The sequence below is a fragment of the Lates calcarifer genome, linkage group LG9 (assembly GCF_001640805.2).
Source record: "Lates calcarifer isolate ASB-BC8 linkage group LG9, TLL_Latcal_v3, whole genome shotgun sequence".
NCBI classification, from domain to species: domain Eukaryota; kingdom Metazoa; phylum Chordata; class Actinopteri; family Centropomidae; genus Lates; species Lates calcarifer.
The window spans coordinates 14,262,859-14,290,110 of NC_066841.1; the positions used below are offsets into that span (position 1 = coordinate 14,262,859).

A 27,252-nucleotide genomic window follows, 5' to 3' on the forward strand; every position below is an offset into this window, starting at 1 on the left:
TTAGATGGACTGTGGCTTGGTAGGTGCTTTACCATATATTTTAAGTTTGTTTATGTCATAGACAAGAACACTTTCTGAGTTGATGCAATAAAAATGAAATTAAAGAAATCAGAACCATTTGTTTTGTATTGCATCCTAAGGTGTTCTAAAATAGATTTAGGATGAACAAAATGGTACATGTATAAAAGTATTATAGGTTCTCATGTGTGTCATACTGCACAATTCCTATTGCTACATGTAGGATCTGAAGGTTAGAGTGACCAGACTGGTATAATGGCATTTGGAAATACAACCCCCAAAATACAATATTACACCCTGAATGTTGTAGGCTTATACAACAGCATCAATCTGACATTTTATGCAGCGGCATCAGCCTCTGAAATGTCAAGGAACATTAATATCATCTCTCTCCATCTAAAGAGAAAACCAGTGTTAATCAAGTAATCGAGTCTTATCAGTCCAGCCCGCGGTTGGAGATAATAATCGTGGCTTTTAGCACTGACAGGCACTGGCAGGCAGAGATAGCCCTCTCACTACAGCACCCATTTACATAAGGAAGCGTGTACTGATGACTTAAAGCCACTAGATGGCGCAAGACAGACCACGAATGGGGCTGCAGCTTTGAAGTGCACCATAGGAAGGATAGTACTCAACAGTGAATTGCTTCCTGACAACTTCACATGATTCTCAGGCAACTTTGATATCGTGGGAAACACACAAAGATAACCTAAACTTGATACTTTTATTGAGTTTGAAAGGTGTCAACTTCTCAACGCAGTCCAATAGGTGTAGAAGACATAAGTGGATACATAAACTCATGAGCTCTGCTTAGAGATAGTGATTTTCAGCTTTTGAATAAGAGGCAATTGAATAACATAAATAGGCTAAATGCAGCCACTTGTGCATCATTAATAGGTGAACACCTTGTCTGCAAAGTTGTAAATTTGATCCAACAAATACCCACCTCTGTGCCTCGGTTTCTTTCTGTATTCACTGAATCAGATTAGTTTAGCAGATTATTTGGCTCTTTGAGGGGGTAGAGTTGTGAGGTTTGTGGCCCATACAAACGTTGGAGCGCTACATAGAAAACATTTAACAAACCATATTCTCCCTCCATAACCCAAGCTCACTGTACATTTTACTCCCAGTTGTGTGTGTTACTATAGAAACGGTTAAATGACAGTCCCCGAGCAGGGAGCCAATGGACAGCCATAGTAAGGTGTCTGGTTACTCCCAGTCAGCCCACGCTAGCTGGGCAAAGGGAGGGGTTATTCCGCTCCTCAGCAGTAATGGTAACTTGGCTGCGCTTGTAGAGAACTCAATGCCGCGGAGTGGCCATCAAACACGACTTCTAAGCAGTTTCCGAAGAAGAGATTTGTTTATTTTATTTTTTTCTCTCACTGCGGTGGCTCGGAGAACAATACTTGCAGTGTAGTGGATTTTCGTAGCTGAGTACGCGGTGGAAAGGTAAACCTGTTGCCTGCCCCTGCTTCGCCGTGTTACTATCCAAGATGTTGCTTTGTGGATGGGATGGCGTCTGGTCCCGTTTGTGTGCACACTCATAGCCTCGTCGGAGAACGAACATTTCCCTCTCGAGTGATTGTGTAGCTCTTATATCCTGGTAAGTTTCTTATTAACTACTCAAAAAGTGATGTGAATTAACTTTATTGTGCCGTGGCTAACTTTAGCGTTACCGTTGTCTCTCCCCGGGAAAACTGGGGAATTGAGTCCACTGTGGCGAGGCTAAAACGCCGATGCTACTTTTATCTAATAGAAAGGGCTGTGAGCGAGCTACTTTCAGGCTAGTCCACATATTTGTTGATATTTAGTATGTTTTGACCTGGAAGTATTGCTATATGTTGTGTAAACGTCACAACAATACAGCTCCTGCTAATGTCTGACATGGGGCATCTTTGACCACACCAGTAACTGTATTTTAAGTTTAGGAGGGAGGAGGCACCACTACAAAAATAACAGGGTGTCTAGCCAGCTAACCGCTCTCATTTTCATCCACCTGCACTGTTTGTGTAATTCTGACCAACATGCATAATATGCCCTTCTGAGGCACAAAGTGTCATTACACACTGAAGGTTTTATGGGGGGGGTTGTGAGAAGTCAGTTTGTACCCCCTCCCCCTTCATTACCATAAAAAAGTAGTAAAGTTAACTCAGAGTCAAAGGTCATGAGAGTTTGGAATATGTGTCATTCCTGACTAAAGACAAAAGTGGTGAGGCAGTGTGATTGACCATTCCCATCTAAAGAAGTGGTTATGATGGAGATGGTGTGAGCATCATCATAGGAAAAATAGCCAGTGGGTTGGGTTTGTGTGTTGGGAAGGCTGGGGGGGATTGGGGTGAGGGATTTTTTTTTTTTTTTTTCAAAACCATGCTCTGCATGTCACGGTACTCATAGCAACCCTGTGATTAACAGAAATGGAGCGGATGAGGTTGAGACCAAAATGAGAAGTGAGGGCTGTCGGTCCAGAGCTGGGCTGATAATCATGGAATAGTCATGGCTCTCCTCTCTGGCTGGTCCTGGACCCTGGCAGTGCTGTGAAAAACAAAACACCAACATCCAGAGTGGCTTACTGGTTAGTTAGGCCGAGCCAACCCTTATAACTGGAATGTACCAGGTTCAGTGACGTAATGGCTGCTGCTGTGTCCATCGAAAACCCTGCGTTTAGTCATTGTGAGATAAATCTGGAAAAGCATGTCGGCAAATTGCCTCAGTTGTAAGCAGGGTACAATTAATGAAAACCAACCACTGGGTTTTCCCTTTTTATTAAGGTGAGTCATAGCTTGTGCTCCTGTTCCCACTACTGTTTTTCACGAGAGACTTGAGTGAGACACAGCTGTAAATACAACCACAAAATTTTTCCAGTTCTGTCACAGGTTTGCAGTAAGGAGGAATACATCAAATACTTTAAATTCATAAGCAGTAGAGGAGGCGGTTCTTAAACTGTGCATCTTCGGTCTTCAGTTTATCAATCCAGTAGCGTACTGTCTGGTTTTAGTTTGCTATGCATTTTGAAAACATCAGTTCTTACATCATCAGTCCTGTTGGTTCAAAAGATATTCTGATCCAGGCCTTCCTAGACACCGTGTGTGTTTTGAATTTGAATCGTGTGCTTCCAGCCTGCATAATACTGTATGATTCTGGGAATAGAGGTTCACTCAGAGTTTGTTGTTGAATTTTCCTGGCATGAATGACTTCAGGAAGATTTTCACCTCAATGTTGGCACGGGGTCCTTCTTCTCACCAGCTTCTGTTCCAAATGTGTTTGCCAGCTGAGACCACAGTTCTGATGTTTGGAGGATATGAACAAATTCCTTCTCATATCTTATGTTATGAGTTATGCTTTTGGAAATAGAAGTGGAATCTGGTGTTTTTATGGGTGATTGCTTTGAAAGTGCAGCCACTCAGGTTTTAGGATAAAAGAAAAGCTGTGGAGAGAAAAATGAGCATGTTTTTCTGATCTATTTTGTTTTTTTGTTTTTTTTTTTGGATAAACATTGAAATAAAGCAGAAGAAACTGAAATATGGCTTGCTCAGTGTGATTTTTCAGGTGATTGTTTTCAAATCCTTTTCATGGGCTGCAGCCATGTCACAGACAGGAAGGTGGAGGAGGAAAGGAAAAGCCTCACCTAAGTGCAGAGTTAAGAACGCTATCACGTTTCCAGGATTATTTTCTTAAAATCCTTGTGACTTGTGGCCAAGACTTTCAAACACAGCCGTAACAGCAGACTAAGCCTTGTTTAGGGTTTTCTTTTCTAGTTGTAGTGTGGGAATACATGGGAATACCTGAGAACAAACATCCCCACTGTTTGAAAAAGGGAAAGAGAATGAGGCGCTGAAGTGGTGAAGGCTGTCTGCTCTCGCTGTTTTGGGCCGCTGCCTCCTAAGCCCCCCTCAATAATGAGTACGACCATAGTCCAATGAGAGAGGAGCTGGCCTGCACAGCAGCCTCAGTGTGGATAAAAAACATTCCACTGTAGGTCTCTGTTGAAATAACAAGGGCCACAAAACAATCAGTCTTCACAGCACCCGCTCTCCCCATTCTCATGGGTAATGAGCAAGATGGGTAGTAACCCACTTCGCCTCTCACTTCACGCCTCCCATTGACTAGAATGGTTAACCTGCATTCCTGCATAAACAATTAGGCCTATGACATGCTTACTCATTAACTCTCTTCTCCAAATTCAGATTCTCAGAAAGGAAGTTGTTTCACATATTAGTTTCAGTTAATTTCCACTAACACTAATGATGCTGCTGACCCAGTTCGTGGATAAATGATATTCTCAGATTTAGCTCAACACCACAAAACTGATACATTGCTCTTTTTTTTAAATGTTGAGTCAACTTCGGTACTTCTTGTCCATGCTGACAACTTGGGGGAGAGACCTATCACAACCACCACTGGATTGATTGCCACAAAGTTAGGTGCAGAGATGGTTGCTAGATGATCCATTCAGTTTTCTGCTGAAGACAGCTTGAAAGATAAGTTCAAACTCCGCTTACTTTTTCACCTCCACGCACCCAGCCAATCATTGCATTCGTGTAGTGAGTTTGTGTATTTCAGGAAGTTACAAAAATTATTTAGACCCAGCAGTCCATCCTCAATTCCAGTGTTGGAAAGGTACGCAAAAGGGGGGTTTCAAACATTGTCTGACCATGTGACCAGCAGTTGTGTTTCAGTATGCCGGCTTCTTTTAGCCTTGTTTGTTCCTGTGATATCAACTGTGAAATTTGAACTTCAGTGAATAAATGAAAAAAACATGAAACAACAATATAACCAGATGAGGCCTCTAGCGCATCCCCACAGGTGCATCGCTGTTGGCAAAAGCTCAATATAGCAATATCACAGAACACAGCCAAACCTGATCTGACATATTAGGCTTGTGCATTGTCACCGTTGAGCTCCTTTTTGTCTCTTAGCCAAATCTGTACACCTGCCAAGCTCCATGGAGTCACACTTTGTGATTTGGTTCTACATTAACAAAAAGCTGGGAAGAGCGTGTTTTAAAAGATTGTTATAAGGTTTTTTAAGGACAGTTATACTATAAAAATTAATGATGATCAAATGTGGTCTCATGTACTCTGGTACCCATCCCAGACATGACTGATGTTTGGTTGATGTTGCATAGAAGTTATGCCTCATTTCCTGTTTGGACGTGTTTTCATTTGCTTTGTTTTTGTGTCATGGGCCAAAGTTTTTGATTTATAAAATCCTGAGTGAGAGCTGTGATCTGGCGAGTCCAAATATACCCTGTACTTTGTTTAATGTGGGTTTGCGCAACTTTGTGGGACAAAAAGTCAAAAAATAGACTGCAGAAGTTCAAAACATCAGAAATGCTGTCAACATTGAAAATATGGATTTGTTTTCAGTCAAGCAATCGGAGGGGAAACTATTATTTTTGGCCAAAAACATTCTTGTCATTTCTTGTTATATTGTACCACGACTGTGTGTTAGTGATCATATTGCTGCACGCAAAACTTTGAGTTTTTGAGGTGTCATTTAAAGGCAGAAAAAGCAGAGGAACAATAAAAGGCTATAACTGCCAATAGGTTTCCAACAGTATTATCATACATATTTCTACAGTAAGAAAAGATTATTTATTAAAGTGATTTTGGCATTTTCAAAGAGCATTTCATGGATTGATGGTTGGGCAGTGAGACCACAATAAGAGGTGAATATGAGTTGCATGTTTTTTGGCTTTAGGTAGAGTGTAGAGTAGAATAGACAGCCTTTAATTGCTATATAACCTTCGCTAATTCTATCAATTTCAGTTTGAGTTGTGCTATTCAGAGAACACAGGTCTCTCGTTATGAAGTGGTTAAAGGATGTTAACCTTCTACTCAACAGAGGTGATAATTAAGTTCAGACGCCGTCATAGCTCATTTTTTGTGTGGTTCTTTTCGCTTCTTCACCTCCACACTGATTTTGCACAAATTAAATATGACTGCAGTAGACTTCTGTAGATCCCCAGCCTTGTCTTGACTGTCCTGCCCGCCCAGGTAAATTAAGATCCATCCAGGTGGATAAACCCACTCGGTTTCAACATAGGTAAATCTTACATTAGAATTTCTTATTTCAATGTTTTCAAAATAACTAGTATTTGGCCACACACCTGTTTGAGTTGTGTACATTGCAGTAGCTGTGTGGGGACTAGAGGCTTCTCTGTGCGTAGCTGCTCCGCTATCGACATCGCATCGACCGATGTGAGACATCTAGGGAACGATAGTCTGCATGTGAGGTGTTTTGGGGACATCTGTAAATTGTAGAAAATAACCTGGGTTGCCCTCTCACCCTCTAAACTGCCTGAGTCTCTGCATGCACATCAGTAACACACTGTGTCACTCACAACCATAGGTAAATTCTAAACCTGTGGGAAATACAGCATTTTTACATTTTTATACAATGGAAAAATTGCATCACCATTTACATAGACTTTTTTATTGCACACTTTAGCCTTTTTTTTCTGCACTCCCTCAAGAGTCTGCTAACCTGCATTTCACGAGACCTTTGAATTTTGAATCTAGAAAGCAAGTATCCATCATGATTAAATGTCCATATATAGTGTATATATTTATGTCGTTACATGTCCATCTGCTTGGTGGACTGCTGTGAAATATAATATACTTACTTTGGTTGGAGATGTTCTTCATACCGTGCTACTGCTAAATGATAATTGGCTTGTTGGGTTCCACCTGTTGCTGACAGTGCTAAATATATTCAAACCAAAGCTATGGCATTTTTACACCTTGTCAACACAAGTCACTTTTGATAAGAAGTATTTCTTGACTTGTGGAAAGCTAAAGCCACCCTTACCCTTAAGCTATTTTCTACACCAACAGATGAATAGCAACCCTGACCCCTCCTACCCTCCCTACCCACCACACTTCTAGCACCTTCAACTATTTCATGAAGGTACCTTTGGCAGTAAATAGTTTCTGCTCTGATAGAAATAGTAATAATAGAAAGTGGAGTTTCCCGTTTTGCTCACATTTGCATCATATCCCAGCTGGATTAGGAAAATGAGACGCCATTAGACACTGCACAGAAGCTGGTGTTTACAGAGAAACAGTGATAGATGAATGAAAAACTGAACATGTGTAATGTCTTTTATTCAGGGGGTCTGTAAAGCTGACTCTCATGAAGCTGTTCTATGACATTTTAAACCCATAAAGCTTCATTAAAGCTGGACAAGTTGTTTGGTTTGTAAGTAGTTACAGCTAAGAAAAGATAGCAGAACCTAAAAACAGATCTCTTACCTTTTGTGTCTTCATATTAAAACATGAAAATGATAATCAGATGAAATCACATAAGACAGTGAGCCTGTGGGTCACGTGAGTCAATTCAAAGTTTTTCCCTTGAGGCATAGCATGTGGCATGTGTATAATCTCAATCCAAGTACTGTTGAGATATTTCTTGATATATCTACACATATTTTACATCTCTATCACTGCTGTCCAGAAGCCAATATAAACCACATAGTCTGAGCTTGACCCAGTTATAGGTTTATGACACGTAGTAAACAGCAGTGTGCGTAATTACTTATTTTTGCAGCAGCAAGGAGTTTTATAAGATGGTGTTGTGCTTTTCCAGATTAGTGTCCACCAGTTGGAGGCTAATGTCTTAACTCTCAGAAGCTAGTGGAGGCTCAGAGTAATAAATTGCCACGTTGTGAAATATAACTCAAGTAAAGCAGAATATGTGCTTGCACGCATCACATGCTTGCACTTCTCCTCAACTGCAGCCAATGATAAGACATTTTACATTTAGAAGATGTGGGAGTTTACCCACATGCACGAGAAAGCACAAAATGTTGATCAGAATTCAGATCTAAATGCATCAATGCATCAGTGCTTGGGGTTATTGCAGTGATGTAGTGTGTGCCAGAGGCTTCGATCACGTAACAGGAAAGAAAGCATGTGTTATTTTCTCATCAAAAAATCATGGTTAAAGTCTATATATATATATGTGTGTGTGTGTGTGTGTGTGTTCATGTGTCAATCAGTTGTCTTCTTTCTCTCTGTGCACAGGGAAGATGCATGTGTCTCTGGCAGAAGCCTTGGAGGTACGTGGAGGTCCACTCCAGGAGGAGGAGGTCTGGGCAGTGCTCAGCCAGAGTGCAGAGAGCCTCCAGGAGCTCTTTCACAAAGGTATGAACATGTGGGATCAAGTCTGCAAAGATGTTTCTTAGAAATTATTGCACATGCGCACAGAACATTTTCTTATATACACATTCTTGCACTTTCTTCTTATGTCCTTCCTGTCCTATTTTTGGCCAGCCTTCTCCCAAATTATGTCCACACCATTTTTTAAATGAATGGGCTGAATAAGAATTGTCTGGTGTCTAGATCCCATGGACAGCAGGTGCATTTTTATGTTGAGAAATTGATAGGATTACTCACTGTCTTTCTCGGAAATGTTTTAGTATTGTTGCTTTATTAGTTGTTTTAGTTAGTTAGTTGTATTAGTTGTTACTCAAGTGTAATTTATACAAGTATTATTAGGATTGTAGACTGCGCAGTTTTGTGTTTTAATCAATCTTGTGAGTCATTTGTGCCTGTGTCTGTGGCTGTCCTTGGAAGCAGAAAGAGATAAAGCTGTCCTACAAGAGTGTCTTTGTAACTAAAGAAAACTTCAATGGGTGACTAAGGGAGGTTTAACTCTGGAGAATTTGGGCAGGATATGAGTCAGGAGTCACTGCAGAGCTCTGTGTGTTGTGAGAAGGCTAAGGTGGTGCCTAGTCTCATTCGAAACTCCAGTGCACCTGATTATAGTGGCCCTTAATGTGTCATCTAAACTGTTCATCATTGGTCGGGTGAATTTCCACAAAGCGGTAACCAAGATCTGCCCCTGTGTTTCTGAATAAACCAGCTTGACCTCCACTTCCAGTTTTACTGACTGATTCTATTTCAGATAACCCTGGCAGTGCTGCAGGAGTTCCCTCTTATCAATGTGGAGTGTGAATATTTTTTATACTTAGGTTTTTAGGTCACATTTATGATAAGAAGATTGTGAACAAATGCTCTTGTATTTCAGTCATTATGGCCTCTGAGATAAAGTTCTGAATGCGCTGAGGACAAGATGCAAGGTTGGATCCTTGGGGTGTTTTAGATTATTTAATCTTTATTATGGCATTGTGTTGAAGTGATTGTTATTGTTAACACATCCCTCTTTTTCCTTCGGGGTATATAGTTGTGTAGCTATACTGAGTAAATTGTGGCCTCTCATGTGTACAGTTTTAGACTGCTGAGTGAGGCTAAAATTTGAAGAGCAGATGTTGGAACCAGCTATTATATAGTCACTGAGCTATGTAAAGAAGTATGTTTACCACAAGAGTGGATTAATAACAGAAACCATTTAAACATTTTTGATTTGTTAGACATCCTGGCTAACAGTAATGGACAGTTTTTGTATACTTAAAAAGCATACAACAAGATGAAATGTTTTGTACATTTCATACTGTAGATATGTTTTGTCTCTGTCTGTCTGGTGAAGAGCCAGTGAATTTTTCCTAATATGTGGAGTTTGGGCTCTTGTCAAACATTGTGAATGGAGTCACATTGTCAAACATTTAACCACTAGTACTTTTTCCCTTGTGTGGAAACAGTAGTGGTTAGTTACTAAGTTTGCTTAAGAATGATTTGTTTGAATGACTGATGTGTGAATGCTTCTGATTATAGAGGAATCCCTCCTCATGGTTCCATCTACATATTTTTTAAGGACATACATGCTTGTGTTTCTCTGTCTGCCATTTATCCCTGTGTCTGCTCCTGTGTTTGGAACTCACCATCTTCTGCTCTACATCTGTCACTGTAATGCCATGTTTGCTAGGGATCTGAATGTATGCTACGCAGTATAGTTTGTAAGCATCCGCCTTTAGAGGACAACCTCTTACTATAGTAGTTCAGAATCATTCCCTGCCCCTAATAAGCTCAGATAACAGCTTATCAGACCAAAAGAATACATTGTTATAGGATAAAGACGTTGTAGTTGTAGTCAAGTCAGTAGGGAATCAAATGGTACATGCCCAAGTCATGTTTTATTAGATTGCACACTCAGTTTCCATCCTGTATGGTTTCAGTTAATATCTGCACTTTATTAAAATTGTAGATTAATTTGTTATCCACCAAGAAACTATTCTGCTCAGGCTGAGTCATGCACTGTTATTGCTTATCCAGCACAAAAGTTATGTGTGGGATACACCTAGTAACCCACTCTACTTTTGAGTAAGATCCCCAAATGCTCATACGAGTTTTAAACAGGAAACTTATATTTACATTGTAAATTCCAGCTTTTGAAATGAGATATTTGGTGCCTCAAAATTCAGTTCCTCTGTTCGTCTCTGTGCTCCTCTCAGCGTTAAGTATCAGTCAAAGAAAAGAATTTTGCAGCGCTGCTCAAACATTCCTTTGTATATTTTTAAAGCGTTCTCTAACCATAGCGCTGGCTGCGGCTTTGTAGGAAAAGAGAATTACGCTGTGTAGCCATTCCTTTCTGCTTCCATGCCTCAACAGTTATTTTCTTGCAGGCTAAAAGAAAGCAACATGTGTTTTTGTTTACTTCAATCATCTTGAATTTCCATAAACGCCAAAAGCCTTAGTGAGAAACATTCACTGTGGTTGGATGTGTCTACAGTTGCTGCACTCAGGCTGTAAATGCTTAGACAAAAGTTGGTGCTAGTATTGAGCTTTAAAACACAATACTTCACTTTAACAACGTGTGTGTGCGTGTGCATGTGTGATAATAGCTAAGGATTTAAATAATGGAAGTCCAATGTTTTTGTTTTTGTGTTGTTGTTCCTGATCATATCTCCTGTGGCTGAATTGTTTGTTTCCCCCCTCCAGACCCTGCAGCTATGGGCTTCATCATCTCCCCCTGGTCCCTCCTGCTCATGCCCTCTGGCAACATCTCATTCACAGATGAGTATGTCACCCAGCAGGATTTAAGAGCCTTCACAGCTCCAGAGGTCCTGGGGGGGGCCTCCTTTGACTTCAGTCTCTGACATAGAGAAGGTATGAACTTTACCTAACCCATGCAATGACAGAACCTCACAAACTGTCTTGTCAATATATTCTAATGCTTCATTAGTGTACATTTAATCACCTTTTTCCACATCTTTTGTTACTGTTCATATGTTTCCCAGTGATATTTCTTCATAGATTTAATTCCTGTGAGTGTTTGGTTTAATCACAGTCCCTTACTTTTTTCCACTGACTACCTTAATGATGTGTTATCATTTATTTCTCTCACTGTTTGTTTTATCTGGATATAGAAAAGGTTTGGCACCGTTATAAGAATTGCTGCGTGCTAGAGTTACTGTATACGACTAACACACATGTATCTGTGATTGGCTAAACCCAATACCGGTCATTTATTTTCTGTATATTTGTGCTAATTAAAAAAAATCTCCAATAAATACTTCCTCTAGTGTTTAAAATTTCAAGGTCAAGGCAAATAACATGTAAAAGTACCTGTACCAGAATAAGTTATTACTATTTTTGTTGCATCTGTAAACTTCCCACTACTGACATATTATATTTCTCCAGTGGTGAACTGCTGTGGCTTTTTATGTTTTTGACTCTCACTACATCCAGTACATTTGGTCATTACATATTTTGAATGACTATAGGGCAATCAGGTGGTCTGGCTTGAGTAACACAACACCACAAAAGTCTGGTGGAACGTATTAATTGTTTTGAGATTGGAGGTGGTTGTGCAGTTGCAACATTCAGAGCAAGAGCAACTATATTATCTCCTGCAAAGCAATATACGACATCTTTTACATATACCCATAACCACGCCCCCTCCACTCAGCTCTGTTGCTTTCTCTGGAAGAGGAGCTAGAAGCTTGCATGACTGGATTCCTGTCTCTGGCACGGCCCCACAGACCTCAACACAGTTTTGTGCTGAGTCAGTTTTCCAGCCCTGGGCTCGTCTCCCCAGCCGAGTTATTTCAGTGTAGAAAGTATAATCTGTTTCTCTCATTATCAGAGACTGTGGGTAAATATACGTCAGCTGCGAATGCCACGATTTTCCTTTTACTTTTTCAACATATGGGGTGGTATTGCTGCTTTTAGTAGGCGGCTTTTAAGTTTCCACATTTTCTGAAAGTGTGAGTGTGTCTTTAAATTTGTACTCTGAGATCTGTTCCTAAAAGACCTTGACGGCTATGTTGCATTCTTTGGCAATCCCTGAATTATTCTTTCCTCTACCAAGCCCAACATTCAGGGGAAGTGATTTCTCTCCCAAGTAATGAGTGCAGAGTAATGAGGAGAGGAAAATGGAAAAATGTTTTTGGATTTAGGCTGAAAGCCCCTGTTTTTTCCTTTCCAAAAAAGAATGGATTCTTTTTATTACACTCTAGCAGTTATAAAGTTATTGAGTCTGTCTCTCGTTCTTTCACACAGTGAAGTTTTGATTTGAACAAGGTTCACTGACTAGTTTACCTGAATGCATCAAAACCTTTATATTCCTCATCTTTCTTTGTGCTCACTATTTTTTACTCTCTTGCTGCTTGTTCTTCTAAAATGTTTGTACTTTTTTTCTTAAGAGATGTTGTCTTTTTCACAGATGCACATGTACTCCCTGGGGATGACTCTGTTCTGGGGAGCGGACTACGAGATCCCCCAAAGTCAGGTAGATCATAACCACATATAGGGGTTATAATATGGAAACATATTTACATTTGGTTGAATATAATGTTGATGACTGAAATGTGTTACTTTCAGTAACTTAGCAAATCATTTTTGTCTTTGTGTTTACAAAAAATCATTTTGGGCATCTGAAATAGTGCTGAATCAACTGGACTGGCACTGGCGTACAAGATGCTAACATATAACCATTAAGCAATGTTTAAAGCAGTGTCTTCTTACAGATTGACGCTTGACTGAAGATATGTGTGACATCAGTTGTTTAATTGTCTCATTTAGCATATTAACAATTGGTATAATTAACAATGCTGTTTACTAAAGTAGCCACAACTAAAGTAAAAATAATGAAAAGGTGGACAGGAACTAGTGTGTGGACAAAATAAATTTTGTAATACTTATTGATAATGTTAATTTAAAGGAGATCAGTATTTCAGTCATGTAGCCCAAATGCAGCATTACCACTCAGATACAGAAATTAGATCTGTATCTGAATATCTCATCTGGATAAGAAAAGGTGCAAGCTCCAAATGCACTGTGGAATGTAAGTAAATCTGCAAAGGTTCACAATGCGTTCATATCTCAGTGAGAGTCAGCCAGGTGTAAAACATAATCCGCACAGCACGTTCACATTTGTGAGAAAGTACTGCCTACTGGTTAGAGACAACATAACTCATGCACAAGTTTGCTGTCCGTTTAAAAGCTCAGTCTCCATGTACTCTGATTATGGCCTTTCCCCTCAGCCATGACGTGGTTGCTGTAGTAGTGCTCATGGCAGCTGCAAAGTTTGTGACAAATATTGTGTTATATGTGGGCTGGATATAGTTTCTAGACAGACTTAAGTCATATTGTTTGGATTTGATTGGGCTGGTCAAAAGTGGGTTTTTAATATGGAGCGATACTGGGATGTAGTGAGATAGCTGCAGAGGAGTGGTAGCCTCCACCCACACCTCCCTCGTGTGTTGTTTGATAAGGAGACTAAGGTTGAGGAAGAAATGAATAAATCAGATTTTCCAGATTCTTTGGAAATGAAACCACAGTGAACCAAAGGAGTATATTCTCAGTATATATATATACTCTCAGTGTATATATATATATATATATACACACACACACACATACTATGGTGGTGATACTGATTGAAATCTGCATCCACCACTCCCAGTGTCAGATATCAAAAGGCACGCTAAAAAGCTGCACAGACACTGAAATAACAAGTGGTGCCATGTTTTGGTTTTTGATGGACAAAGCAAAATATCAAACTAACATTGCTTAAAGTGAGAAATAAAGGCTCAAACTAAAACATGTAATAGATGGATGTTTAAAGTAGGTGATGGGTTTGTGCCATGTTGGCAAAGCTTAGCTCTGCCTCGTTATCTGAACACAAAGAAGGACAACATGATGATACAGATATCAGATTCAGAGACACTAACAGTACATACTGCTCTTGTCCCTGTGTGTGTTAACTTGTCATTTTGTTTGCCATGCAGCCTATGAAGTTGGGGGAGCACCTGAACAGCCTGCTTCTCAACATGTGCGATGATGTTACATTGAGTCGAATGTCGTTGCGCACGGTGCTGGACATCTGCAGCAAACACATCCGAAACTCCAGCTGTGACCCTCCCTTCTCCTATATCAGAAAACTGGTCCGGTTGGTACTGGGTAGCCTTTCTCAGGTACGCAGTTTCTTTATGTAGGTCAAATACATTTCTGTCCTATTTTTCCATATTTTTGTTGTAGCATCTTCCAGAATAGAGTTCTATCTGCTCTGTCAAAGCACAGTAGATAACAGGACTCACGCTGATAGAACATAATTTCAGGATGGACGACTCTCAATAAGAAAGACTCTTGCTTGCTACTGCTTTTTTTTTCACCCCTGCTCTTTGTTTTTCTTTCTCTTTTACTTCCACTCTTGTTGTCTTTTTCTCAGCTGGACGGTCTGCTGACTGATAGAGAGTCTCTTCCGGAGCGCAGTAAGGAGATTCGAGAGAGGCTGAGGGGCAAAGGCCTGCCCTCGGGTAAGATGAGCTGCGCTGATACACATACACACACTCAAAACACAGAGCAACTAGAGCAACTAGAGCTGTATTTATTTTGTGCGTAGTCAAAGGAACTTTTCTATGGTGTAGAAAGTAATTTATTTACTGTGTAATCTTAATATGAGTGATACAAAGTCACAGTCTAGGAACCAGGACAAATCAGCAGACCCTAGATAAGAAGGTTTTGTTAAGATAAAGTTGAAAATACTCTGAATAGTTAGGTCAACAGAGTATATTATCCTCCTTCCTAATAACAAACTGAGTCTGTGAGTAGTTGACAGTGTATGGTTAGATGTAGGATTTATATATCAGAAGCTGTTTACATTTGCATTACTTTAATTTAGAGAGAATTGGATATAAATGCCTTCCCTGGTTGTCCAGCTATTTATCACTTACATCCTGACTTTCTGAGTTTGTGAGAATGAATTAAAAGTAGACGAGGAACAACATGCTGCAACCTCGAATCGGATTTAATTCAGGAAAATATGACCAAATCTTCCCAGTGGTTTCTGAGAGAACTCCGGCATTTTTCCAGGCCATGGAAAGGAGAGCAGAGCGCAAACATGGCTATCGTCCCGATTATGTAAGCATGGCATGGCATTGATTACAGATGCATATTTTGGAGTCACCAGTGAAGCTGCTGGTCTGCTGTTTGTATCAGTGCTTTGTTTCCGTGGTTGAGCACCAGCCAGCCCTAGGGAAAGTACATGCAAAGAGTATTACTCAGTTCTTAAGCGCCTTTCTTCTCAAGGAGCAGTTCATTTCCTTCTGTATTCCAGTGCATCCAAGTTGTAATTGCAGCTAAGGGAACTTAGTCATTGTCTCTTTTTTATGTTGGATATTTATGTCACCAATTCTTCACTGCTGTAATCCATATGACAGCAACATCACACTAGTATCAGCTGAAAAACTTGTGGCAACAATTGATAAAAGACATCCTGTAGTGATTTTTTTTTTCACTCAATCTAGTCCTTGTGTGCTTCCCTGAGTTCCCGGAAGACTGCCTGTCTGTCTTTGATGTGTTAAGACCAAGCATATGCTTTGTAGATTATACCGCCACATGCAGTGTTTTTACAGGACTTAGCGTCTCCCTCTGCTCTCTCATTTCTGCGTCTCTTCGTCTTGTTTTTGCTCTTGTTCTTTCACATGTTTGCCTCCTGTTTATCTCTTTCTCTCTAAAACAAGAGCCATCGCTGGCAGAGTTTATGCAGCTTGTCTGGAAAGGCAAACTCAAAATTTATGGACAGTCAAAGAAAGCAACATTTATTTTTAGTTTTAGAAAAGACACAGTGATAGATGGGCCAGATGCTGGTGCCAAAAATTATTTGTTACGGTACAATATGTTCTGCGGCTTATTTTTAAATAATTGGGAAAAATTAGCTACTGCACAAAACAGACGTGCAGATATACACGGTATACGCGGTACAGCAGAAACTTCACATTGCTGCTTCTAATTCTAATCAATTACCATCCAATCTATTGAGTAACCATGCAATATTCAGCCTGGGCTAAAATGAAAAATGTTAATTAAGAATTGAAGTTGATTTCAAGACGTGAACACATTCTCTAAACAGATCACGACACTGGAAGGACTCATAAACATGCATTTGTGATGTTATTTAAGCTGCAGGGGACAGTGTCCAGCTTGTCACCAATATATTGTATACTGTATCTCTTACACTGACTGACTGGGGAATCAGAGGACATACTGAATGCCTACCCAATTATTCATATACTGCAGCAGCATTAAATCTTTCAGGCTATGAGAGGCCTGCTGCAGGTGCTCAGTCTGTTGGGGCCCAGCCATGGTACAAAGGAGGGGAGGTTAACAGTCGACAGTGCTGTGTTTAGTCACTGTGTTGTGCTGATCTTGTCAGAACTGGTTGCCATGTTGGCTAGGCACTTAGGCATAATGAAACGTACCGTATTAATTCAAATCAAAATCCTCGTTAATCCCTCCTCTCATCAAAAATACCATTTTCTATATAGAGTGTAGTGTTAATAATGATATAAGCCACTGGAAATTAAGGATATTTCAGATTATCTCTTATACTGTCTGCTTTAGAATATGAAAAACAGAAATGCTAATACAGACAACTACAGACAACCTGCGTGTACCTGCTAAATGATTTGTATTGCTAGTATGCAAGGTAAAGGTTAGGTGTGTTATTCTGTGTTTTTAAACAGTGAGTTTTGACAGTGTGATCTTCTGCTTGTGGTTTAATAAAACTTTTATTCTCTCCTGTTCTCAGGGAGGAGTGCCGCCCCCAGGGTTCTGGAGCGTTACCGAGCTAGGACTCAGGAGCAGACGTCTCTTAACAGGGGCCTCAGTCGTTCCATGGGTTCCCTGCCAATTCAGGGCCTGCTGAAGGGGGATGAGGGGGCAGCCCTGCAGTATTCCCTGTCTGACTATCCCCACAACTCTGAATCCCCCACAGAACTTTACCCCAAAGCGCCCTCACTCCACCACCAGCACTCCTATCCCTATCTGCACCCTCTTCACCCACAGCAAAAAGGCCGGCCAGTGGAGCTGGACCGGAGGTCTTTACCCTTCCACAGTGGGGACTTGGGCCCTAGTCAAGCCAGGAAATCCTGGGCTTCCTCTGTGGACTTGGCCTGTATTGACCCAGAGGCTCTTCGCTTTGGGGCATTGGAGGATGCACGAAGGGGCAGCACTGCCTTAAGCACCCACTCCATAGGCAGGCGCAAATCTCCCTTGCGGGCATCCAGGGAAAGGGATTCTCGCTACCCTGAGTTTGGTGGGCTGAAGAGCAGGAAGCCTCATCACCACTCAGCCATGTCTGTAGGCTCTGGCCTCCCTGGTGCCTATGACAGGATCAAGGAGAGACAGAGGAAACTTCAAGTGCTTAGGCAAGCAGTAGATGGTGAGTACACTTTCATGACATAAAAGTGCAATATAAAGGAGCAGTTGTTTTCAGTCCCGAGACTCCCACATACGTGTTTTAAGTTTAGATTTTTAATCCTCAAGGTTTACTATTAAGTGTTACGTGTTTATGTCGGAGAAATTCCTCGTGAAATTTACAAAGCAGGTCTCATGCCATGAGTACAGTATGTAAATCAAACTGGTAGAAAACTTTTCTTGCATAGGTGTTGGCTCTTAAGGTGTTGGTATGCTTCATCAGATATGCTTGTTGGATAATCAGATTTACGATTTAAGTTACGGAAAACCCCCTCGCCCCACACCTTTTCAATGTGGATTTGAGAGGCTGTGTCTAGCAATTTTTCTGTAATTTTCCAAAATAAGGAATCTCTCTTTCACACCCACTTTCCACTGGGATTTGCCAGGAAATTAAAATGTAGTCAGGGTTTGAATCTATCTCAAGGTCTCTTTTTCATTCTGCACATAACTATTTTTGTTGTGTCTGTAGCTGTTAAGCTATTTCTTTGGCTCCCTCTGATAACTGGTGAGGAATTCACCATTAACAAAGGATAATCTTCACTCATGGTCTTTGAGTATGAGGTGTGGCCCCTCTAATATGATTGATTTGTTCAATATAATGGCTGTTTGATTGGACCATAAAAAGTGGTTTTCAGCAATAAATACCATGGATCAAATCTCATTTTTTTTTTGTTAACTCTGCAGATCACACACAGACAGTACTGGATGTCCGATGAGACAAACAAGGTGAAATGATGCTCACCTCCAACTCACTCAGCAAAAAACCACACTTGGCTTGTTTTGGCACTTACAGCAGCAGTCAGATCTTTAATATCCCGCTTCATTGTTTTTCACTATTGCAACAGATTGCATACAACATTATCATTAACCTTATGTCATTAGTTTTGCAAGATAATGGGATTTCCGTGACACATCTGAGCTTGGTCATGTGTCATTATTGTGTAATATGTAGTGCCAGTGCTTTGTCAGAGCATGTAGTGCTTGGGCGACTACATTAGTACATTCACAGCTATGACTGAGACAATGAACAAACTCTTCAGCAAAACATTTTGAGATAATTACTGAGCAGTGAAATGAATTTGTGAATTTGTCATGCTGTAAATGTGGGTACAGCAACAGCAACTTGGGTGATAAGACTGCACCGGGGGGGGCATCAATGGGATGACGTGAGCAGACAGACACCCGGACTAGTTACAGGTTGTGCGTCCATCTGTAACTACCATGTGGGATGAGAGCTGGGTGCTGGCTTGAATGAAGTATCATTGGTGGTGGCTGGGCAGCAATGTTTAGACAGAATGTATGAGTCACTGGTACAGAGGTTTCCAAATGGCTGATTCTAATTACAGGCCAGCTTAATTCTAGCCTGCTGCTAACTGTCACACATGCTATAAAGCAAAGTCCCTCACACTCTTTTTTATTTAAATTTTTTTCGCATATGGCTGTAAACACACAGATATAAACACACACACATACTAATATTATTAATGACAATACACACATTCAGAGTATTTACAGTCTGAAAAAATCACATGCTTGGACTGAGCACACACAACACAATTGTTTAACACCTCAGCAGTCAGCCCCAAGAGCTTTAAGTTTCCCTCCAGAGCTTATTGAATTCTTAGTAAAGTCTCCATAGGCAAGCTGGTTACATGCAATGAGTCACATGTGGCTATATGGGTCTGCTGGCCATCTGGGGACAGTGGAGGAGCATGAGGGATGAATGGTTTCATATAATAAACCACTGTCTTCTACCTCTTCTTCCTTTTTCTCCTCCCACTGTTCTTCCACACTCTCCACTCTCTAGCTCCCTCCAGCCTCCAGCCTCCCTGCTTTTCTGGCAGCTATTTTTAATGCTGACCGAGCCACCAACCAAGCATTCTTTTCCTCGACTGTGGCTTTTTATCCCCAGCAACTCCTGCCTTCCTTTCCTTTCCTTCCCTCCCGTTTGCCTTTTGCTGATTGTAATCAGGGGCAACTAGACTTTTTTTTATTTCACGTGATATTGTGAAGAAAGGAGCTGAAGTTCTCCAACTAGCAGAGCATCAGAGTGAGGGGGGTTGTAAGGGGCTACCTTTCCCTGTCTGTATATGCTTTGTGAATGTGCAGAGAAGATTGAAATGGTTATATTTGTTTGTTTTTGTATATAACTAATGTTAAATTTTGATTGATGTTGACGCTGATATGAAAGAACCTCCCCATCATAATTGAGTGAGAACGACTATGAAGGCTGAGCCAAAATATTTTTGTATTCCATCCCAGCACTATTTTGCTATAGTATGAATGGGGCCTAATTGAGCACAGACCGTTTGCGGGGCCTTGTGGATGTGTTACTTGGCAGAGACCCTCTCTTCTTTCTTTTTCTCTTACTTCTCTCTGTTCTTTTCTACAGGAAAGTGATGGCGCAGCAGTGGTCAGTGCTCTCAGGTTTCACAGTTACAGACTGCTTCTCTGTCTTTTGTGCGTGTGTGTATGCAAAATATGTTCAACTGAATGATTATGAATTGTGTGAATATAACTTGCGTGCGTGTGTGTGCATGCCTGTGTTTGCATGGGCATGTTTATACCTTGTCCCTCATGTCTTACCCAGTGCCCCCCCCACCCTTTTGGGTACCAAGGTGCTTCAATCAGCGCAAAACTTTTCTCGCAGACCTAGAGACTGTAATTGGAGTCATGTGTAGCGGATGAGGGAATTCCTAACATTATTGGACTTTTCCGGCACTTGGCAGCAGGTCATGTGGCTCTGGGCTGGGGCGGGTCCAGCTTGGACAACAATACAGAACATTGCTGCCCCAGGGGAAGGGGAGGTTTTCATGCAGAAGTACAACCCCCAAATTTTCATAATTATATTATAGTTTGGGCCACTGACTCCGGAGGCATTGGGAAAGATTATAGTTATAGTGTTTCTAGGGATTTTATAAACAGCTTTTGACCGTTTATTTATGACTAATTTCCTCTTCACATTATAAATAATGTCTAAAACAAATACACAGTTCACAAGCAGTGTGGAAATTTTGTGAACAGACATTTGTGCATTGCTATATTTTTCTACATTATGTAGCACTTCAAATTGCAATTCCATCAAAGCCTGCGCTGTATGTTTTTCTTTTCGTTTGAGTCATGTTAACTTAGGGGAAACTCCAGGGTTTCTGTAAGCTATTATTCACTTTAGCCCACACTTTAAAGGGAGTTCCTCCTTTCCCCCCTGGGACCACCAGACTTAAAATAACCTCAGACTCTGAGTTTGTGTCTCTTCTCAGCTTGAACACCCCAAAAGGCCATAGCCTGTGGGGCTGTTTGTATAGACACGTAGAAAGCTGGTAGAAGAAGTGTCAGTTCCTGCGAGGAATTGGGGAGAGGGGGGAAAAAGAAACAGGGTCGTGGGAGAGGAAATGAGAAGATAAGGTAAAGGGAGGGGAGAGATAAGCAGGTTGCATTAATTGTTCCCTGGAAAGATGCTCTTCCACTGTCTTTCCAGCTTAGTAGGAAGTAAGTGGAAACTATGAATGAACTGGTTTTTACTTAAATACCACAAAAATGTGCTGACAATAACTGAAATCATCCTCTTCTTGCAGTTGTCTTTTGGGAGTGCACTTGTTACTCTCTTCATCTGTTTAGTCATATTTTCTATTTCCTGGGAGATAAACAAGAACAATCAGTGGGGAGGAACACATAGTGGAAGCCATGGAGTACATGTTTATGAGTCACCCCTTCTGGTCTCTCACTCACTTAGTGGAACATTCACATTATCAGCAAGATCGTGCTGTTAATCTGTCTAATTAGCCGTGACCCTATCTATTTCATTCCCCCATTTGCTTTGAGGAGCAGTGGGTGTTCTGAGGACACGATGAAATGCCGATCCCAGCTTTATTTCAGATTTCTCTGCATATGCTGATTCACCCTCAAGTTAATTGTGATCAACAAATTCCTGCTTTAGACACTTGACATGTTTTTTTTTTGTTTTTTTTTTAAACACAGATTGAAGTTACTGCAAAAGCCACAAACCTTTGTGGTTTTCATGCTCAAAATGCATAACAATACCAAATTATAGGAGAGGCTGGGATCTTGTGTCTTAGCAGTTTTTCTAATAGGATATTTACTTGCAAGTGCAACTGACAGCATCAAAAATGACCTGTGACCTTGAACAAATTAGCATTGTTGTTTGCATTGTGGTCTTTTCAGTTATTTTTTGGATTCAGGACATTCAGGACATTAATCTCACCATGAATGCTTGTTTACTTTGGATTTGTTTGGATTATCTAAATAAAATCACCCCCCAGTTTCTTCTTGGCTCAGGGCGAATCATGTAGCGGTCTGTAATTGAAATTGATAAATCAATGTAAATGCATTTGCTCCATTACTTGATTTAATGTTGCTGTTTTTTCCTTTGTCTTTACTTGTCTTTTATATACTGAACATAAAAATTCACAAATGTTTCTTGTTTCTGCCAAGCTTTAATTAGCTAATGAATATTTAGCCCAATTTGGAAAATCCTGTTGATGGTGGTGGGCCATTCTGTGACAGAAATGGGTTTCATGATGTTTTTTTTCTGCATTATCTTCTTCACTTCAGCCTTTAGGTCTCTAAATTTGACCTAAGTGCACAAGAGGCAGTGTGATGGACAGTGTAGGACAGGTGACTGTGCATGTGTGTGGACATCCATCTGTGCATATGTCAATGTGGATTTTTTAGCAACGTGTTAATACTTTGTACTTGAATGGGTAAAGCTAAGATGGTACATCTCTGTAAAATATGCAAAAGAGACTGCCCCTGTGTGTGCGCAGATTGTTTTAACACAGATGACACCGTGTCAAAGGAACTCATGAGTCACTAACCAGCAGAAGATGGAAAACTATTTTGGGTGACAGCACGACCAGTTCTCCTCCTTAGTGACATTATAGGTGTTGCTGGGATGCAATGCTTTTTACTAATGATGTTTACATAAGACCGATAATGTTACAAAGAGAAGACTGTTGTACTGTGAAACTTTGCCGACCTAAAATGCCTGAGCAATGACTGGGGAATGCCATTCATTCAAGCTATGCAGCTGATACTGAAGAGCAAGACTTTCAAGTTCTTCACTCTAGGCAGAGAAACAAATGGCACGTAGGTTAGGGTTCAGACTGCTTTGAGTATTCCTTATGTTGTCTCCCAGTGTTCCACCAGATTTTCAGTTCATTATTGAGTTTAGGAGGCACTGCTCAGAGAAAAGTAAATAATTGTGAAGAGCTGGTCTGTACATGTTGTGGTTCACCCAGTCAAGCAAGAAGAGATTACGCCCACAACAAAAAGCTCTCTAACCTGACAGGAGGCATGCCTGCATACACTTGTGCTAAAGCTGCTTTTCAGTGCAGTTACACATGTCTTTCATTGGGAGTGTTTACCAACAGCATGACTAATACCTGCTTTGTGTGTCTCAGTCTACTGGTTTGGGGTTGTCATCAGTCTCAGCAGGATTTGGAGAGAGTCCTGTCAAAGAAAACAATAACTTGTCGTTTCACGTCGTCCAACTCTTTTGAAAACCGATACAGTGTTTTGTAATGTCCTGTGTCGCGTGATGTTGAAGAATAAACAGCGTCACTTTAACATCCCTCACAAGCAAACAGCAGACATGACCATATAACCATTATAAGTTGCCTAATGTGCATGAAGTTTGATACATTTCTTCATTCCACAGACATTTTCTTATGTTACCGCAAGGTTTATATTTATGATTTTTAAAGATGGGCTAATGGTCCTTCTCTTCCCTCAGACCCGGTCCACACGCACCAGAGGTACCACAGTGATTACAGTTCATCCAGCGAAAGCCCCTCAGTGACCTCCTCAGATCCAGACTACAGACAAGGTAACAGATGCCTCTGAATCCTTCATGATTTTTGTGCATGGAGCAGAAGTAAAGATGAAAAAACAAAGTAGGCTATATTTGCAAAATAGCAAAACTGTTCCCAGTCTAGCTGTAACATTCCAATCACACCAGACTAAATTCATCAGTTCATAGGAAAAAAGAAGTAGTCACAGTGGGACTATGTGGTTCTCATTTCTGTTTTTTTGGATCTGAAGCCCTGCTGATTTTCACCATAGCCATCTAATTGAGGACTGACTTACACCTAAAATGGTGAATGAATTGAACCAGAAAACCAGTAGCAGTCTGGCTTGAAAACCCTAGGCTCAAAAACCACCAGCAAAGGATATCAATTATTCTTTGTCTCCACTGACCACTTCCTGTGGTCTGCCCTGCTCAAAGCCAGATTTCCCACCGTCTTACAGGCCAAACCATACAGGGCACACTTTGTCTGCCTGAAATCATGAGGTGTACCGCTCTGCATTGATTGAAAGCTGCTGTCAGTTACTCACCTGGTGCTGCTAGTGGAATTAGATCATGTGCTTGGCCATGTAGGATTGCACAAGACAGAATAGTGTGGGAAACAGGTGAGTGCTGTGGTAAACAAAACTGTGGCAGCAGTAGTGAGCAAAACAGCAGCTCAGTTTTAATCATTTGAAACTGAGCAACTGGGGTATCGGGTAAATATCCTCACCCTGTCCTTTTGAGTGAGCTTGGACAACAAGAGAAAATACATTTCAGCCAGTAAAATCTTTCTACTACAGTCTACTACAGTTGTAATGTCACTGGTGTTGTGATGTTTCCAGTTTACATTATGTTGTTACAGAAAACAGAGAGATAACAGCATCTCACACACAGTATATAAGCCTTATGATACAGTCAGCTTCCAATGTATAACTATACACATTTATTAATGTAGGCAGTTTAATGTGGTTTCACATGTGTTGTTGTTTTTTATAATGATTTCAGACCCTTGACTAGAAGATAAATATACTTAAAATTGTCAGTGCAGCGGGAGACAGAGCTAACAAAGGTCAAAAGCAAATTTATTCAAGCTTACCTAACACCCATACTCCATTAAACACTGTCCTCATGTTTTGGACTGTTGCAGGAAAGTTTGACATTGAGCCCAGACAGCTGTTAAGAGTTCTAGTGGAAAAAATGCCAGATTTATTTGGAAATGGCTGAAATATATTGAACATGTTCCAAAAAGAAAGACTGTTTGAATGTCTGAAACATACAGTAGGTCACAGCTTCTAAGGCACGGAAAAGGTTTTTCTAATATGTGAGATGGGGCAGAGCTTCACTCTGTATATTTTAGAACCCATCTCACACCTACAGTTGTTGTAATGTAGTAGTGGTCTTTTATATACAATTCTAGTACAAAGCACAAAGATCCCATTTGTGGCGTTGTTTTGACCTGATTTCATTTTGCAGTAACTACTCCACCTCCCTCGACACATGTTCATGCATGTACGTTTGCAGTGCACTCTGGGTGTCTGTATCTAGAGATGGGTGTGTTTGATTGTGTTCATGTGAAAGCAAAATTCACTCCTTTGTGTTTGTATGTCACAACTCTTGCATCTTTTCCAGCTAAGAAACCGAGCGAAGCGAGGCGATACGGCTCCCAGCTGGCACTCTCCTCTGAGCACGATGCCCTGTCGCTGACGAGTCACAACACACACAGACACAGGTAACATAGACATACGTATACAGGTGGCTGTTTAACAAACAAGATATCAGTATTGTGTTTTCTCCCTAGACAGCAAACCTATAGCTACTTGTTAGTTAATCCATATAGAATCCTGTCACTTAATCAGTGTTAAAGACCACAGCACACCCTGACTCTCATCCTAGAGCAAAAGCTTAAAGCCACCTTAGTAACTCAGGTTGAACTTATTTTTCATGTCCCAATTTGAGAGATGGTAAAATAACTCTTTTTAAACTCATTTAGGCCCTTTTCCATTTGCTAAACATTTTTCTAGGAAATGGAAATGAGCCAAGAATAGAGAAAAATCAACAATTATTGGTTGTGTGTGTATGTATGTGTGTGTGGGGGGGGCACTATGTAACCTCCCCACTCCCACCACCAGACTAGGTGTTTGCTTCTGGCTACACTGATGTGGCATTTATAAAGGTGATTTAATAATCGGTTTGATGATTGAGTTTGGGTGGGAAATGTTATTGCATGAATATCACCACCTGCCTCACTGCACCAGAGTGTGTACGTCTTGAATCCCCCCTTCACTACAACCCCCCACCACCACCACTACCACCACCACAGAGCAGGGAAGCCACCAAATGAAGCTGACCTGTTTGCTCTTCTGGGCCACACACGCAGCTGGTGCAGCACAGCGGGGTCAGCCCCACGCTTCACTAGTGAGGTCATCTAATGTGACATCCACATTCAGCAATCTCTGCCTCTGTAATCTCCGGCACTACAGACCCAAGCTGCCTGCTGTTGCTGTGCGTGCCCACAGAAAAACCATGTTTTCAATCTGTCAAACAGCACAGAGCACTTGTTTTCCCCTCATGCTGGAGGCAAATAATCAGACAGTATTTGCTGTCTTCTGTGTAAACGCATTTTGTTTGACACATCCTCCTGTGATTGCTACTTTTAAGTCTCTCTGTTATGCCAAAAGCATTAAAAAAAGTCAGTAAATAACACGAATCCCACCAGGCATCACACAGCAGACATCTGCAGATAACAGTTGTTTCCATTCAGCTTTTTGACAGTATCCGACTGCTCTGACACCCACTCTCCTCTGCTCTTCTCCCTGTAGGCAGTATGAGGGGGCTGACGAAGGTCTGGCTGGAGCTGAGCTGCTCCTCCAGAAGCAGGAGGAGGAGGTGCAGCGGCTCCAGGCCCACCTGGCCAGCAGGCTGTCCAGGGCCAACCTCTACTCTGCAGATGACCCCCTGACCCCATCTCGCACTTCCATGCTCGATCTTCGAGACCCCCTCTATACCTCTGCTGTACCGTTCCGCAAACCCAAGGTTTGCACAGTTCATCACTTAACAGACTCAAAGATGTCTTTATGAAGTTGTCAGCTTTTAGGAACATTTCAGTCACATATTTTTCTTTATTAGCATTAATGTAATTACATACAAAACCTCCTTTGTCACTATGGAGATGTAGACCACACATCAACACACACACACACACACACACACACACACACGATACACCCAACTCTAGAGAGTGGTTAAAGACATAATTTCAACACACACACTGCACTGGGAACTCCCTGCATCCAAGGCCAGACTACCCATTGCTTGAAGCTTGTTTATATTGCAATATTTGATGATGGATGTACAATTTTAACTCGCATGAGCTCATTGGTAACTGGGTTGTTGATGCTGTGCTCACTGGAGGCTCTGTAAATACAAACTGCTGACTGGAAGACATAATTCATTTCAGCCTCCCTATGATAATTACAAATATGTGGGGTTGTGGGACATGTGGGATTTTTGAGTACAGTTGGATTTACCTCAGCTGCTGCATCACAAATTATGAAAACACAAGGGGTGAACAAATCTGCTGATGTCAGCAGTGAACCCCAAATACTGTATATGACTCCTGTTAGGTTAATCATACTTACAAAGGTGAAACATATTTGCTTTAGCGTGTCTCTGGTAGATTTTAAGCTGATGTCATTTTGGATCTGGGGATTTCCAGTTAGTAGAATAAAATTCTTCCAGCTGAAGCAAAGGAATCTTGCTCTTCCACTGCTGGTGAGACTTGTCAGCAGAAACCCAACAAGGAAGTGTGTGTGTGTGCCACACTAAAAG

General features: G+C 41.0%; 1 protein-coding gene across 1 annotated transcript in view; it reads left to right on the forward strand.

Annotated features, from left to right (window-relative positions):
- The first annotated feature begins 1,244 nt into the window (after positions 1-1,244).
- Positions 1,245-27,252, forward strand: part of ptpn13 (protein tyrosine phosphatase non-receptor type 13) — a 44,954-nt gene continuing 18,946 nt past the window's right edge. The window contains 11 exon segments of the mRNA XM_051072934.1: positions 1,245-1,621; positions 8,043-8,162; positions 10,857-10,996; positions 10,998-11,024; positions 12,583-12,648; positions 14,150-14,335; positions 14,590-14,677; positions 16,951-17,583; positions 23,371-23,463; positions 25,054-25,153; positions 26,244-26,457. Of these exon segments, the coding sequence (XP_050928891.1) occupies positions 8,048-8,162; positions 10,857-10,996; positions 10,998-11,024; positions 12,583-12,648; positions 14,150-14,335; positions 14,590-14,677; positions 16,951-17,583; positions 23,371-23,463; positions 25,054-25,153; positions 26,244-26,457 (1,662 nt within the window). The 5' untranslated portion in view covers positions 1,245-1,621; positions 8,043-8,047.